At 35.4% G+C, this 17,026-nt stretch overlaps 1 protein-coding gene and 1 pseudogene across 1 annotated transcript in view; one reads left to right on the plus strand and one right to left on the minus strand.

Moving 5' to 3' along the window:
- The window catches only part of Tcea1 (transcription elongation factor A1), a 41,357-nt gene that overhangs the window by 9,231 nt on the left and 15,100 nt on the right, over positions 1–17,026 (minus strand). Inside the window, exons 3-4 of the mRNA XM_076836428.1 lie at positions 10,270–10,375; positions 4,606–4,693 (exon numbers count right to left, since the gene is read on the minus strand). Coding sequence (XP_076692543.1) covers positions 4,606–4,693; positions 10,270–10,375 — 194 coding nt within the window. The remainder of the gene's footprint in view (positions 1–4,605; positions 4,694–10,269; positions 10,376–17,026) is intronic.
- Positions 11,021–15,344, plus strand: LOC143382312 (eukaryotic initiation factor 4A-I pseudogene; annotated as a pseudogene).

Raw genomic sequence — 17,026 nt, forward strand, 5'->3', positions numbered from 1 at the left:
AGTCAACTTAATCAATTCAATTGCTCTGATTAACTTGTTATATTAGATTTTCACAAAAACAGGTTCTTTTAAAAATACTTTTATGACTAGTTTCAATTCAGTTTTATCACATATAAGGTTATCAAACATAAACCTTTTCTTTTTTTCCCTTTGGTACTAGGGAATTGAACCCAGAAGCATTAAACAACCGAGCCACATCCCTAGCCCTTTTTTATATTTTATTTAGAGACAGGGTCTTGCTGAATCCCTTAGGGTCTTGCTAAGTAGTTGCTGAGGCTGGCTTTGAACTCTCCTGATACTCTTGCCTCAGCCTCCCAAGATGCTGGGATTACAGAGGAACCTCTTCAGGCCTGGCCATAAACCTTTTTCAAAGACTGATTAAATCATTGCCCTTCATAGATCTAACCTGCTGCAAGGATATACCTTCCATGTTTTCTCTCCAAAACACAACCACTGTTGAGAACAGGTTACAGTGTACAAAATGATCATCTGTACCTTCTAACTTCCGTCAATTCTTCCGAAGCTTCCTATTATTATATCTCTCTGTACTCGCAAAAAACCATGTACACACAGGTTTGCAATGACTTTTCATACATTTTCCTTTAACCACACTGTTTCTTTTTCTTTGAGGAAAAAAGTTTTATTATTAAATAAGCATTAAAACCAGAATTGTGAAGACAGAAAGATTATTTCACCATTTATAAACATAGATACATGTTTTCAAGATACATAATAAATACTCCAAGAGGTCATGATAGAACTTCATAAGGGGCTGGGGATGTAGCTCAGTTAATAGAATGCTTGCCTCTCATGCACAAGGCCCTGGGTTCAATCCCCAGCACCACTACCAAAAAAAAAAAAAAAAAAAAAACTTCATTAGAAAGACACTTACATGATATGCCTAAGTAGAAAAAGGACATTTGCTTCTCTTCAGGGGAAATAATTCAGTCCTCCTCCCTCTCCCCAAATTCTTCAGAAAAATAAAATGACACTGTCCAAAAACTTTCATGAATACATTTTGTTTACAGTTGTTTAAATAGTTCATCCTAAATTCACTGAGTAATGGGGTAACATTTACCTTAGCTATGTTGGCTTTATACAAAGAAAATATTAACTTCTTATATCATTATGATAGGAGGTAGCACTGCATCTTGGAGTGAGAGTCCCAGTGAAGTCTGGTTCCTCACCCACAGAAACTGAGACCAGGCTAAGTTTCTTAAGAGCAAAAAATCTTAGGATTTTATCTTTTGTGTGTGTGTGTGGGGGGGGGGGTATGCTGCTAGAGATTAAACCCAGGTCCTTGTGCATGTGAGGCAAGTACTCTACCAACTGAGCTATATCCCCTGCCCATGATTTAATCTTCTTTGTATCTTCAATATATAGCACAGTGTCTGTAAGCAGTAAATAAATGAATAAGTCAATTTTTTAAAAAATCTCCTTCTTAAACTGGGCGTGGCAGCACACGCCTGTAATCCCAGCAGCTCGGGAGGCTGAGACAAGAAGATCAAGAGTTCAAAGCCAACCTCAGCAAAAGTAGGGCACTAATCAACTCAGTGAGATCCTGCCTCTAAATAAAATATAAAATAGGGCTGGGGATGTGGCTTGGTGGTTGAATGCCACTGAGTTCAATCCCTAGTACCAAAAAAAAAAAAAAGAAAATCTCCTTATTAGGGCTGGGTGTTGCTCAGTGATAGAGGACTGGCCGAGTATGGCCTGTGTTTGATCCTCAGTACCACAAAATAAATACTACTTCTACTTAAATACTTCAATTAAATGCTTTTGCTTCTGTCCATAGCCAAATGCCTAGCCCAGCCAATGGAAACTACTCAAGTGAACTGATGGAGCCATTTCTCACTTTGCTATTGCTGGCACCACTGCATAACATTCTGTTACCTCTTTCCAACCATTTAAGCACATAATTTTCTCAATTTCTTGTACTTAAAATATAAAACTTCACTCAACTACAAATCATTTAGATCTAACCTTACATCTCCCTCCATACTAATTTCTTGAATCCTCTTTTATTTCTCTGAGTTTGTGTAAACATGTATCAGCCTTCATACACAATAATTCTATGCATTTGCAGATAGGCTCTACACCTAAACTTCAAGGGCATAGAACTTATAAAATGTATACTAAGAAATGACTAAGCTTTCAACATCTACTTAAAATGTTTATCTATATATGTTATAGACACAAAACCAGGGACCCTGAATATATCACAGCTGAAAACATGTTAAAAATTCATTAGGTTAGGGCCCCCAGTTTTCAAAAATATCAAGGTCAAGAAAGACAACAACTTGGGCTGGGGATGTGGCTCAAGTGGTAGCGTGCTCGCCCGGCATGCGTGCGGCCCGAGTTCGATCCTCAGTACCACATACAAACAAAGATGTTGTGTCCGCCAATAACTGAAAAATAAATATTAAAAACCTCTCTCTCTCTCCCTCTCTCTTTAAAAAAAAAAAAGAAAGACAACAACAGACTGAAGAACTATTATAGATTAAAGGACATCAGAGAGAAATGACAACTAAATTCAATATATGATCTTGGACAGTATTTTTTAAGAAATATTTTCCCTTTGCAATAAATGAAATTATTGAGGTAACTGCAGAAATATGAATAAGGTCTATGATTACAAAATAGCATTTTCTATATCAATGTTAATTCCCTGATATTGAAAGCTGTGCTGTGGTTATTTGTAAGAAAACATATTGACATATGTAAGGGTAAAAAGGGCAAAATGTCTGCAAAGCACTCATTTGGTTCAAAATAAAATTCATTCATGTATATATATACACACACACACACACACACACACACGTATATGTGCTATACATATATAAATATAAGAGAAGCAACTGGGTAAAGAATTCTTTGTACTATTTTTCAATTTTTAAAATAAATTTGTATCGTTTTTTAAATTTTTAGTTGTAAATAGACACAATCTTTCTTTTTTCCTTTCTTTCTTCATTTATTTATTTTTATGTGGTGCTGAGGATCAAACCCAATGCCTCACATGTGCTAGGCAGGTGCTCTACCACTGATATATAATCCCAGCCAGCAATTTTTTAAAAGTCTGAAACTATCTCAAAATAAAAAGTTACAAGAAAAAAAACTGCATAAATTTTATTAACAAACATTGTTTAACCCTACTTTTGGCTTACCTCTTTAAACATCAAATATATTTAGTACTATAACATAAAATAACAAGTGTATGTGATATTAATAAGTGTTAATTAAAAAAAATAAATAAGGAACAAGACAGGTATGATGGCACATGTCTATAATCCCAACAATTTGGGAGGCTGAAGCAGGAGGAGCCAGCCTCAGCAACTGAGTGAACCCTGTCTCTAAATAAAATATGAAAAAAAAAAAAAGGGCTGGGTATGTGGTTCAGTGGTTGAGTGCCCCGGGGTTCAATCCCAGTACCAAAAAATAAAGAGTAAAAATAATAAGAAACACAGCGTGGTGCAGTGGTGCACACTTGTAATCCCAGCTTGGGAGGCGCGGCATAAGGATCATAAATTCAAGGTCAGCCTAGGCAACTCAGCAAAACCTTGTCTCAAATTAAAAAACAAAAAAAAATAGGCAGTGGCTGGGGGCAAGAAGAATGTAGCCCAGTGGTGTGCTTACCCAGCACACACAAAGCTCTGAGTTCAATCCCTAAAAACTCAAAAAAATAAAAAATTGTTCAATAAAAAATAATTATGTGATCAATTCTGAGGAACCCCTAAGAAATAAAATTAAAACAGAAGTAGCCTTAATGTCCTAAATACCTCTAACGATCTAGGTGGATCAAAAGTTCAGGGACAAAACAGAAAATTGGAAGCCAAAAGCTAGAAGCAGAAGTTCTAAACCTGGGTGCCTCAGAAGTTAAGGAGGAGCTTGTTAAAAACAATTCCTGATAGTTCCAGGATGAAGCCTGAACATTTAAGTTTCTAATAAGTTGCCAGGCAGTCCTTGATCTTCTTTGGACCACTTTGAGAACCACTTCTTTAAGTCAACATCAATAGTTAACCACAAGCTTCACAAGAAATTGGAGAACTACTTGTAATCTATTACTTATACCAACATTAAGCAACATGTTGGGTACTGCACAGTTCATGGTATGCAACAGCAAAGAATAAATGCAAAGATCTTATAGAAGCCAAGGAACCCCTTGTGGCTGAAATTCATATTTTAAGTTCCTATGATAAATGGCAAAATTTGGAAGACAAAAAAAGCATAAAAATGAAATGATCCAGGGTACAAATAAATTCAAAAAAGAAATAGGTAAGTAGAGGAAGTAACCATTTAAATCCCAAAGCACTACAGTCATTAACAATTCTATCAGTGCCTCTCCCAGGAATCCTATTCCATAAAACTTATTAAACACAATGTTTTTATTTATGTAAATACACAATTTGTTTTTATTTATGTAATCTACCTATCTTTTAAATTTCTAGGAAATCTTTCTAAAAACCTCGGCTATATACATTTACTAGTTTTATATGACTGGAAAACAGAAAGTAATGCAGATTTGTGATCAGAAGACCATGGAGAAATTGATAGAGTTGATAAAACTATCTGACTTTAACATAAATGAATTTCCATAAAGTGAAATACCTTTCTTCTCTTGCTTCAGGGCTATTCTGTGATGTAATCGCAGGTTCTTTTTTCTTTTCTTCAGGGTCTTTATCAGTGGATGGTCCATCTGAAAATGTATGAAATCCCTTAGTTGTTAGTAACTGTTAAAAATAAAAACTGAAATACTGCATGTTAACAGGCTACTAACACAAGAAAAAAAATTCTAAGTTACCCACCAGTAAATGAAGTATATGAAAACTATTCTATTAGCATACACACTTGGGTATTTTTCAGAACCCATATTCAGTTAGCACTCAATTAGTAAGAATTACAAATTCGTATGCCAAGGGGAACCTAAAAGTTTAAGAGAAAAGTATACAGAACAAAGAGAAGGAAAGAATATGGGAAAAATACGAGCAGTCATTTTAAAAATGAAAGCATATGTCAGGCATGGTGGCACACACCTGTAATCCCAGAGGCTCAGGAACCTGAGGCAGGAAGACCAGAGTTCAAACCCCGCCTCAGCAAAAGCAAGGCACCGAACAACTCAGTGAGACCCTGCCTCTAAATAAAATACAAAATAGGGCTGGGGATGTGGCTCAGTGGTCAAGTGTCCCTGAGTTCAAACCCCAGTACCCCCCCGCCAAAATGAAAGCATGTGACAATACTGTTTTAATAATTGTTCATGAAGTAAAAAAATAAATACCCCATTTGAATCAAAGATGTCAAGATCATTGTAATGTTTTGCACAACTAATTAAAAAAAAGGAAAAAAAATAAAGGCTGTACCTAAAATATAAATATTTCTCGACAGTAATAAGAACATTTTCATATAAAATACCTCAGGAATAGTAAGATCTACCTAGCATCCCCTCAATCTTAAATGATCTGTAAAGCAATATAAAATACACAAGCTTTAAGACTTACAGATGTAAAAACAATCAGACACTGTGAACAGGCTGATTTGATAAAATATTTTAGTACTGACAAATATTCACATCTAAATCAAATCTGCCTTGAAGATAGGTTTAGAAAATGTTTAGGCCTACTGTAGAAATTGCCCCACTTATCTATATTTTGCTCCCTATAAAAGTCTTAAGGGATACTTAAAAAATTCTTTCAATTTTCACATGTCTCTATACAGAATACAAAAAGAATATATATTCAACTGGATATAAGGATCACCTAGGGAACTTTTAAACATACCCTCATGCCAACCTCCATTCCATATCCAGTAAGTCCAAATCTCTGGCAGTAAGGCACAAGCATCATAATTTTTTAAAATTCCCCAGACAACTCTAACATGCCAGCTGGATGAGAAGCACTAATAGAGCTTTCTCTATTAGAGAAAGCAGTAACAGAGCTTTCCGTATCACAATTGTACAATTTATCTTGTAAAGCACAGCTTTATCAAACCTAAAATAACAATTCAAGCCCTGTGGTATAACATGAGTATACACTTGAGTTTTCACAAACTTTATTTCATTTATCCCTGTTATTCTCTATGATTCACCTTGAAAGCTTCAAAACCTAAAGATGGTACAGTACTGTGAGGCAGAAAACAAAGATTAATAATGACACATGGCATGGACAAAGAAATAGTCCAAAAGTAATAGGAAAGACACTACTTAAAAGGGAAAGGTGATATAGCAATTAAATATGATCTAGCAAGGATCCAATGCTGCCAAAAGTGCAGTTAAAATTGATCTCCCACACCACCCTGGCACAGTAAATTCATATAATTCCTTTTGGAAAGCAGAGAAGTAAGAGGCATGAAAACAATTCCACAGGCAACACAGCACCGCCCCAGGAAAGGTCTCAAGACTATATGCAGTCAGATCCTACGTCAGGTATTCACCACTGATCCAACTGTGTGCAAGGTACCTAAGTGATCAGTGCATTGGTTTCATCATACTGGATTGTACTGAGGATTAAATGTAGTAATACATGTCAACAGTTAGCATATCCTAAGTATTAAAAAATGTGCTACTTACTAACAGTAGTAGTAAATCTTCTAGAAACCTAGCTAAGGATCTAAAGAAAAAGCTTTAGGCAGAACAATTATTTATTAAAAATTAGTTATAACAGCCATAACTTAAAAATAACAAACCTAACAATATGCAAGTGGTTAATAAAAATCAAGATATAGTCATTGGATTATTCTGAAACCAATAAAAATAACAGTTATGATAGAAAAACAAAATATTTTCATTAAAAAGGTAACAGATGGGCTGGGGTTGTGGCTCAGCAGTAGAGCACTTGCCTAGCATGTACGAGGCCCTGGGTTCAATCCTTAGCACCACATAAAATAAATAAATAAATGAAGATATTGTGTTCAACTACAACTAAAAAAAAAAAAAAAGATAACAGGTATACATGAAGTGTAAGTAACATAACAGTTGAAGCATAATCTGTGCATCAGGGGGAAAAAAGATAAGAAGTGCAGGCTGGGGATGTGGCCCAAGCGGTAACGCGGTCGCCTGGCATGCGCAGGGCGCTGGGTTTGATCCTCAGCACCACATAAAATAAAGATGTGTGTCCACCGAAAACTGAAAAATAAATTTTAAAAAAAGATAAGAAATGCAATAAGATATTAACTGATAGTTATAGTCACAAATAGACAAGGACTTTTTTCTCCTCTAACTTCAAATTTTAATGAATAAGTAAATTTTCACAAAATAAGGTGTTTTTTGTTTGTCTGTGTTTTTTTGGTACTGGGGATTGAACCAAAGGGTGCTTAGCAATTGGACCACATCCCCAGTCCTTTTTTTTTTTTTTTTCCCCTAATTCTTGTGATAGGGTCTTGCTAAATTGCTTAGAACTTCACTAAGTTCTGAGGGTGGCCTCAAAATTGTGATACTCCTGCCTCAACCTCCCAGGCTGCTGGGATTACAGGTGTGCACCAACACACCTAGCACAAAATAATGTTTTTAAAGAAGAACCTGAATGCCAATAAACATAAGAGTAAATCTTCTTTAAATATAAAACCAAATGAGCAAAACTGCAATGTCTAATCTCCCACAAAATATATCTATCTGGGCTGGGGCTGTAGCTCAGTAATAGAGCACTTGCCTACATGGGTGAGGCACTGTGTTCAATCCTCCAGCACCACATAAAAAAATAAATACATAAAATAAAGTTATAAAAAAATATTTAAAAATACATATAGAAACCCTCTTTCTGTGAGCAAAAAGGTGTGTGTGTAAAGTTCTCAGTGAACTTGCTATGACTATTTTTTTTTTTTTTAGTTGTAGACGGACATGATACTTTCATTTTATTTGTTTATTTTTATGTGGTGCCAGGGATCGAACTGGGTGCTTCATGCATTCTAGGTAAGCACTCTACCACTAAGCCACAATCCCAGCCCTCAATGACTAATCTTAATTACTTGAAAATACAGAAAAAAAATTAAATAAATCATGAATCTAGAGTTCCCACCTGTCTTTAAAGACCAGATAAAATCTTTTTAAATCTTTTAAAAAGGTTTTATTCTGGAACAATTTCAAATTTGCACAAATGTAATAAGAGCAATACAAAAAAATTCCATGTATGTATTACTGAGATTCTCCAACTGCTAACATTCTGTCACATTTTCTTTCTCCTTCCTACCTCTATTTATAGACATAAATGAGAATATGTACACACACACAAATTCGCAGTGTTTATAAACTTATTTCTTTTATTTAAAACTAGGTAGCAGGGGGCTGGGGTTGTGCCTCAGCAGTACAGCGCTTGCCTAGCCTGTGTGAGGCCCTGGGTTCAATCCTCAGCACCATATAAAAAATAAACAGATAAAATAAAGATATTAAAAAAATAAAATAAAATTAGGTGGCAGATATCATGTACTTTTATTCCACTACTTCAGTGTGTTTCCTAAGAATAAAGACACCTTTCATATAATCAGAGAAAACAACTAGCAAGTTCTGCCAGTTGTCCTAATAATCATCTTTTGGGAATGTTTTTTTTCCCTTTAAAATCTAACACAGGATCATGTACTACACTCATTTTTCTTAATAGGCTTTTACATTTTTATAGGCTTACATATTATCAAAGCACTGAATAGGGCTTGCCAAAAGGAGCCAAGATCCAGTTTGAAGGGGTAATCACTTTTCAAATCGGGGACAATTCAATACCAAAAAAATCTCAACCATAATAGATTATACTATGAGTCTACACTAATAACAAAATCACTGGGAGGTAAAAGGAAAGTGCTTTCTTAAGTGTAAAGATGATTTATAAATATTGAAGTAGAAGAGTCAAAACATTCCACTTTTATAGCCATCACTATAAAGACTGATTTGGGCATAATTAAATTGGGGGAGAGCAATCTGATAAAATGCAAGATGATTTCAAGGTCTTAATATGTCTTCCACAGAATGCCTTTACAGGAAAAAAAAAAAAAAAATCAACTCTATAGTGTACACCTTGACTGAATGTGATACCTTGAGAAGGATATAACACTGGTAAGCAATATTCCAACTGTGGATGTACAACCTGATCTAATCACTGGAAAACAGCACATAACCCCTAAAGAGGAATGTACTATTAAAAAGGGGGGGTAGGAAGGTGCTTTACGTTCTTCAAAATTTCAATATCATAAAAAATAAAAGAATAAGAATAACTTCAGATTAATAAACTAAATAACTGTTCATGAGCTGGATTCTGTCCTGGACAAGTGGGGAAAAAAGCTAGAAAAGACACGGATTGAGAAAACTGATAAAACCGGAACATGAGCCCCAGATTAAAATATTATACCAATGTTAAAAGGACTGGGGATGTATCTCAGTGAACATATCTTTCCCAGCATATCCGCGGCACTGGGTTCAATCCCCAGTACCTAAGAGCAAAGAAATTATACAGAAAACAAACAAAAAGAAAGAAAACAATGTTAAATTTCCTATCTTTCCTATATTATGGTTATATGAGAAAATAAGCCTGTTCTAAGGAAATATCACTTAGGTTTTACAGGGAAAGAGCATGATATGTCAATCTCCTCTCAAATGATTCATAAAGAATAAGAAAGCCAAGAGAAAGAGATGATGATGATAAGGACATGATACATGGTGAATATCAAAAATCAATGATCTGGATAAAGAAAAATATATAAGTTCTTTTATTATTCTTGCAAGTTTTATGTAAGTTAAAAAATTATTTCAGCCTGGGCATGGTGGTACATGCCTATAATCCCAATGACTCAGGAGACTGAGGCAGGAGGAATTCAAGGGAATTCAAGGCCAGCCATGGCAGCTTAGTGAGACCTTTTCAAAACAAAAAATAAAAAGGGATGATACAGTATCCCTAGATTCAATCCCTAGTATCCAAAAAAAAAGTTTTTTTTCAGTGCTGGGATGTAGGTCAGTGGTAGAGCGCTTGCGCAATATACACAAGGCCCTGGGTTCAATCCCTAGTATCATCAAACCAAAAAAAAAAAAGAATTTTTTTTTCCCTTTCCTCACAAAGTTTGTAGAGCCTTTCCCTTGCAAGAAAATTCTTCTTAAAGAGCATATCTAGTTGTGTTCCAAGTCAAGAGAGTTGAAATGACTAGCCTAAAGAGCAAAAATTTCTGAGATTAATATAACCTTCCCTTATCCTTATTATGAGGCACAGGTTTCAGTACATCTAATTTTATAGAGGGAAAAAAAATGTGACAACCATTTGACAAATCAGAACATCAAAAATATATGTAAGGAAAGATCAATTATACCTAATAGCTTTTTCCAGGATTTGATGAGAGATTTTGCTAAAGATGTAACTTCTTCATCTGTACTCTGCTTGCGAATAGCATTAACTGACATTCCAATTCTTGTGGACTGCAAGGCAACAACAAAAAAAAATTTGTACACCAATTATTTCAAACAATTAGTATTTCACCCATACTTTACTTTTATTCAGATTTCTGTTTCTACTTTAGAATAAAATCACACTTCAATTATTTGAAGTCTTATAATAGCATACTATATGGACTTAAGGTATATACATCTTTACATCAGAAACTGAACTTATCTATTTCCTATCACTGAGATCTGCAAGTAGTCAATGTGCTACTATAAGAAGGCATGTTAACAAATGAAATCAGTCTTTCCACAAAGGAGAATTGAGGAAAAAATATAAAATGTATAAGGAATGCTGAAATAGTCAGTACCAACATATGCACCTTTTAGCTTCTGTACATTCTTCTCCACATAGAACTTCATAGAGCATCTGCTGCAACTTACAATGAAACTATTCAACAGAAATTACCACCAACAGACTTAAAAGGGTTTTTTATATTGGGAGTATGGGGGATCTGTAACAAGCAAACAATCACAATTATTTAAATGGATGGACTCCACAAAATATAGATAAAATTATTCATAGGTGCTAAAATTATGTGCCCAGGATTATACCCAAAGCATCTACATTCATTAATTTCCTACAACCCTTCAAAGTTCAAATCATTATCCTTATTTTTAAAGATGACGAGATTGAAAGTATTAATAAATAAATTGCCCAGCATTACACCATTACTAATTGGTAAAGCTCAGATTTTAATCTAGGTTTGTCCATTTCCAAACAGTCCATGCTGTTTTCAACTTCTTTAAGGATTTCCAAACTTGTCCTCAACAACACAAAAGGTATGACAGCCCAATTATGGATGATAAATAAAAATGGTAAATTATTAACTAACTTCAGATTGTCAGTAGACAATCTTTCAAAACATATGGTCTATGGGAGAAAAACAAACAAACCAAAGAAATTCTTAGTAATAATAAAGAAGAAGGGAATCCCTGCTATATGCTTTGAGGCAGAAAAACAAGTGGGCACTTAAGGTTTCCTTCTAAATTTTTCGGTTCTCAGCAAAAATACCTAGGGCAATTTTGTTCAAGAATTTAGAATACGTTGTTTGCTAGAGTATTCTATGCTGTATCTCCTGGAAAGCTTAGCAAAGCACTTACGGTTCAAAAGCAAAAAGATAATGGTGACTCCATAGTTTTAAAGACCCCAAATGGGAGCTAGAGTTGTGCTCAGTGGTAGAGCACTTGCCTTGCAAGTGTGAGGCACTGAGTTCAATCCTAGCACCACATAAAAACAAAGGCATTGAGTCAATCTACAACTAAAAAAAATAATTATAATAAATAAATAAATAAATAACTGACCCCAAATGGCTTGGGGTTATCAAAGCAACTTTTGGGGGAATTTTGGGGAACTGAACCCAGGAGGATTTAACCCTTGAGCTGTATCCCCATCCCTTTATTTTTTATTATGAGGCAAGGTCTCACTTAAATTGCCCAGACTGGCCTTGAACATGCAATGCTCCTGTCTCAGCCTCCCAAATCACTGGGATTACAGACCTATTTTTGAATGAGTGGAGTAACTAACTTGAGTTACTAATATAGTTCTGAAGTTTAGTACTAACACAGATTGGCCAATAAAATGGCATTTTCAGAAGGGTTTGCAGGACAGCAAGGGTTATTAGGAGATTAATAAATTGTGTTGTGTGCTTTTTAATTGTCACAGGATGTTCAGATTGCTAAAAATCAATGATAACTTAGTACTAAGAAAACTCATACTGAGAATAAATTTACCTTAAATATGCTTTCCTAAGGAAGAGATTGTCTAGTCAAACTGATAAGAAATGAGACTGGTGAGGTAGAATGAAAAAAATATTTGTGGTGTGTTTCTATTTCCTCTAGGGACTATTCTGGGGAGAATGGAAGAAAGTAGAAAAAGGAAGGATAAGGAAGGAAGCTATTATTTGGATAACCTGATTTAGATTTGCCTCTAAAAATTCTTCAGACTCTAGGAATTTTTTTCTTAAAATGGTTATACTAAGAATTATAGGATGCAATAGGTAGACTATAAAACAGTGTTTTGTGTTCACGAAACTATGTGCTGAACTACTGAAATAGTCAAGAACTATTTCTTGACTGAATGACTAGTGAAAATTTTAAACATAAATTATACATTGTGAAAAATCAAGCTGAAAAAATATGTGCTTTTGCTCAAGGATTCTGCAGAACCTCAGATACACAGTTATAAAGACATTACCTTGGAAAGGTGGAGAGTGAAGCACATTAAATAAGACTTATCAGTTGCATACTGATGGTAAGGCAGAAAGTAAAGAGTACTAAAATTAAGAGATACTTTAACATCACAAGAAACAAGCAGATTGGTGGACTCAAGAAGAAAAATATCCTTCATGATCACTCATGAGCTTTTGCCAAGATGATTTAAAGGCAGCCACTAAATCTTAAGGTAAAAAAGCATATCACTTCCAAGCACAGTGGTACATTCCCTGTAATCCTAGTTACTTGGGAAGCTAAGGCAGGAAAATCACAAGTTCAAGGCCAGCCTGTGTAACTTAGCAAGATCTTATCTCAAAATAAAAAATAAAAAGGGCTGGAGACAGTAGAACAGTAAAACACTTCTGTGTTCAATCCCCAGTACTGTGCAAAAAAAAAATGTAGAAGTGTATAACTACTGTACAACTACTGAACTACTGTAAAATATATACTATTATATACATATATATAAACATAATACAGCTAATATAAAACATTGATGAAAGAAATTAAAGACAACCTAAAGAAAACATTTCCTATGTTTAAGGATTAGAAAAGTTAACAGTTGTCAACTATAATCAAGATAAACTAGATTCAAGCCAAGTGTTAGTGGCGCATGCCTTTAATCTCAGTCAGAGACTCCTAGGGCTGAGGCAAAAGGATCAAAACTTTGAGATGAGCCTTAGCAATTTAGCAAGGTCCTAAGAAACTTGGCCAGACCCTGTCTCAAAAAAATTAAAAAAGAACTGGGGATGTGGCTCAGTGGTTAAGCACCCCTGGGTTCAATTCCTAGTACCAAAAAAGAAAAGAAATTATAGATTCAATGCAATCCCTATGAAAATCTCATTTGCCTTTTGTGCACAAATTGACAAATTTATCCTAAAGTTTATACAGAAATGCAAGGAACCCAAATAGCCAAAACAAGTTGGAAAACTCACAATTCCTGATTTCAAAACATACTACAAGCTATGGTAATCAAGAGCATAGTACTAATAAATGAATGGAACTGATCGAAGACTCTGAAAATAAACAATGACAAATTGATACTACAAAAGATGTCAAGACAATTCAGTGGAGGGGAAAAAAAAAACCATTCTCACCAAATGCTGCTGGAACAACTAGATATCTATATATAAAAAAATAAAATCAGAATTGGACATGGTGGTACATGCCTGTTCGTAATTCCAGCAGCTTGTGAGGTTGCGGCAGGAAGATGCCAAGTTCAAAGCCAGTCTCAGTAATTTATCAAAGTCCTAAAAGCAACTCAGCAAGACCATAGCTAAATAAAATATTAAAAGGGGCTGCGGATGTGGCTCAGTGGTTAAGCACCCCTCAGTTCAATTCCTGGTACCAAAAAAAAAGAATAAAATCAGAACTTTTCCTTATGCCACACACAAAAATTAACTCAAAATGAAAAGGTGTAAATCTTTGTGACCTTGGATTAGGCAATAGTTTCTTAAATATGACACCTAAAGCACAAGCAATCGAAAAAAAAAAAAAAGCTAGTTTCTAAGGATCATATCTGCAAGTCAGGATTCCCGATCCAGAGACAATGGCCCTGATGGAATGGAGCCTGAAGGTGTCATGAGAGTAACTGGAATGAGATTGTTGGCAGCTTTGAAGACATGAATCTCTCTGAGTCCCTCCTCTGTGGCATCTACGCCTATGGTTTTGAGAAGTCCTCTGCCATCCAGCAGTGAGCCATTCCTCCTTGTATCAAGGGTTATGATGTGATTGCTAAGGCCCAATCTGGGACTGGGAAAACAGCTACATTTGCCATATCAATTCTCCAGCAGACTGAATTAGATCTAAAGGCCTCCCAAGCCTTGATACTGGCACCCACTCGAGAATTGGCTCAGCAGATACAAAAGGTGGTCATGGCACTAAGAGATTACATGGGTGCCTCCTGTCATGCATGCACTGGAGGCACCAATGTATGTGCTGAGGTGCAAAAGTTGCAGATGGAAACTCCCCATATCATTGTGGGTACCCCTGGCTGCATGTTTGATATGCTCAACCGGAGATATCTGTCTCCCAAATGCATTAAGATGTTTGTATTAATTGAAGCTGATGAAATGTTAAGCCGTTGATTCAAGGACCAGATCTATGATATATTCCAGAAGCTCAACAGCAATACCCAGGTGGTTTTGTTGTCAGCAACAATGCCTTCCGATGTGCTTGAGGTGACCAAGAACTTCATGAGGGACCCCATTCAAATTCTTGTCAAGAAGGAAGAATTGACCCTGGAGGGTATCCACCAGTTCTACATCAATGTTGAATGAGAGAAGGGGAAGCTGGACACACTGTGTGACTTGTATGAAACCCTAACCATTACCTAGGCAGTGATCTTTATCAACACCGGAAGGAAGGTTGATTGGCTCACTGAGAAGATGCATGCCTGAGATTTTACTGTCTCTGCCATGCATGGAGACATGGACCAAAAGGAAAGAGATGTGATCATGAGGAGTTCTGATCTGGTTCTAGTAGAGTATTCATTACCACTGACTTACTGGTCAGAGGCATTGATGTACAGCAAGTTTCTTTAGTCATCAACTATGACCTTCCTATCAACAGGGAAAACTATATCCACAGAATTGGTGGAGATGAGCATTTTGGCCATAAGGGTGTGGCTATTAACATGATGACAGAAGAAGACAAGAGGACTCTCTGAGACATCGAGACCTTCTATAACACCTCCATTGAAGAGATGCACCTTAATGTTGCTGACCTCATCTGAGAGGGGCTGACCTGCTACCTAGCTCCAGCCAGGTTTCAATCCAGGGGGCTAAGGAGCAGCTGGAAGAGGGAGAGAAGGCAGCCAAGGGATGAACATCTTGTCATTTTTTTTTTTTTTCTTTTAATGAATGTCACTTTTTGAGGCAAAAAAAAAAAAAAAAAAAATTTGAACTACACAAAATTTAAAATTTTTGTGCTTCAAAGAACACCATCAAGAAGTAAAAAAGAATCCCAGGAGATATTTGCAAATCCTGTACCTGATAAAGAACTATATTTAAACAAAGAAGTATTATAAGTCAATAATAAAGATGTAATACAATTTAAAAATGGGCAAAGGGTCTGTTCTAGATAGACATTTCTACAACCAAGATATAGAAAAGGCCAACAAGTACATGAAAAGATGCACAATATCATTAAGTAATTAGGAGGTGGAAATCAACACCACTTTCACACCCACTAGAAAGGCTATAATCATAGACAGATCATAACAACTGTTGGCAAGGATGCAAAGAAACTGGAACTCTCATATACTGCTACTGGGAATGTAAAATGGTGCAGCCACTTGAGAAAATATTCTTCAAAAAAGGTCTTCATAATGTTAAATAGTTACTACATGATCCAGCAATTTTACTTCCAGTTATCTACCCAAGAGCAAGAAAAACATGTTCACACAATCTGTACATAAATATGCATAACTGCAAGACTCAAACAGCCCAAACCAACCTAAATGTCCATTAATTGACAAATGTACACTGGTGGTATATACATACAATGGAACATTACTCACCTATAAAAGGGGATGCAGTTCTGATATATAAAACATGAAATGAGCCCTGAAAACATGCTGTCAAAGAAGTCTAACGCTAAAGTCATATATTGTGTTGATTTCCACCTCCTAATTACTTAATGATATTGTTCATCTTTTCATGCACTTGTTGGCCTTTTTTATATCTTGGTTGTAGAAATATCTATCTAGACAAACCCTTTGCCCATTTTTAAATTGTATTACATACATATTGTATGATGCCACTTAAATGAATTCTTCAGGATAGGCAAATTTATACAAAGAAAGTGGATTAGTGGTTTCCATAGGATAAAAGGAAGGAGATCAGACAGGGAGAAATGGAGAATGACTACTAAAGTATAGGGTTTCTTTTTAAGGTGATAAAAAAAATGTTCTAAAATTGATTATGGTGAGGATAGCAAAATTCTTTGAATATGTTAAAATACCACTGAATTGAATACTTTAAAGGAATGAATTGTATGGTATTATTCTCAATAGAGACATTTTTTAAAAATCCGGTTATATTTACTGACTTTTCAATAAGCTCTAAGAAGGCAGGGACTTTGTTCATCACATAGAATTCAGTACATAGAATACTACCTAGCACACAGTAGGCACTAAATTATAATCACTAAATAAAAGAATCTACTATGTATTTTAAAGACCTACAAAATTAGCCCAATCTATTGTAACATTTGTCTTCCTGTTCATTTTCTGACCTTCAAAACATATCAGTATCCTGCTGTTACTCCCTGTACTAATTGTGAATGCCAGCAAATTATTCAGTTTTCATTTGATTTTACCAGTCTGCTATATCTGGACAGTTTACCCTTTCTAAAAGATCTAAATCCACTCCTATACTATTAAGTTTCTTCCTTTATCCAATACTGTATAGAGTT

The sequence above is a fragment of the Callospermophilus lateralis genome, chromosome 16 (assembly GCF_048772815.1).
Source record: "Callospermophilus lateralis isolate mCalLat2 chromosome 16, mCalLat2.hap1, whole genome shotgun sequence".
Lineage (NCBI taxonomy): Eukaryota > Metazoa > Chordata > Mammalia > Rodentia > Sciuridae > Callospermophilus > Callospermophilus lateralis.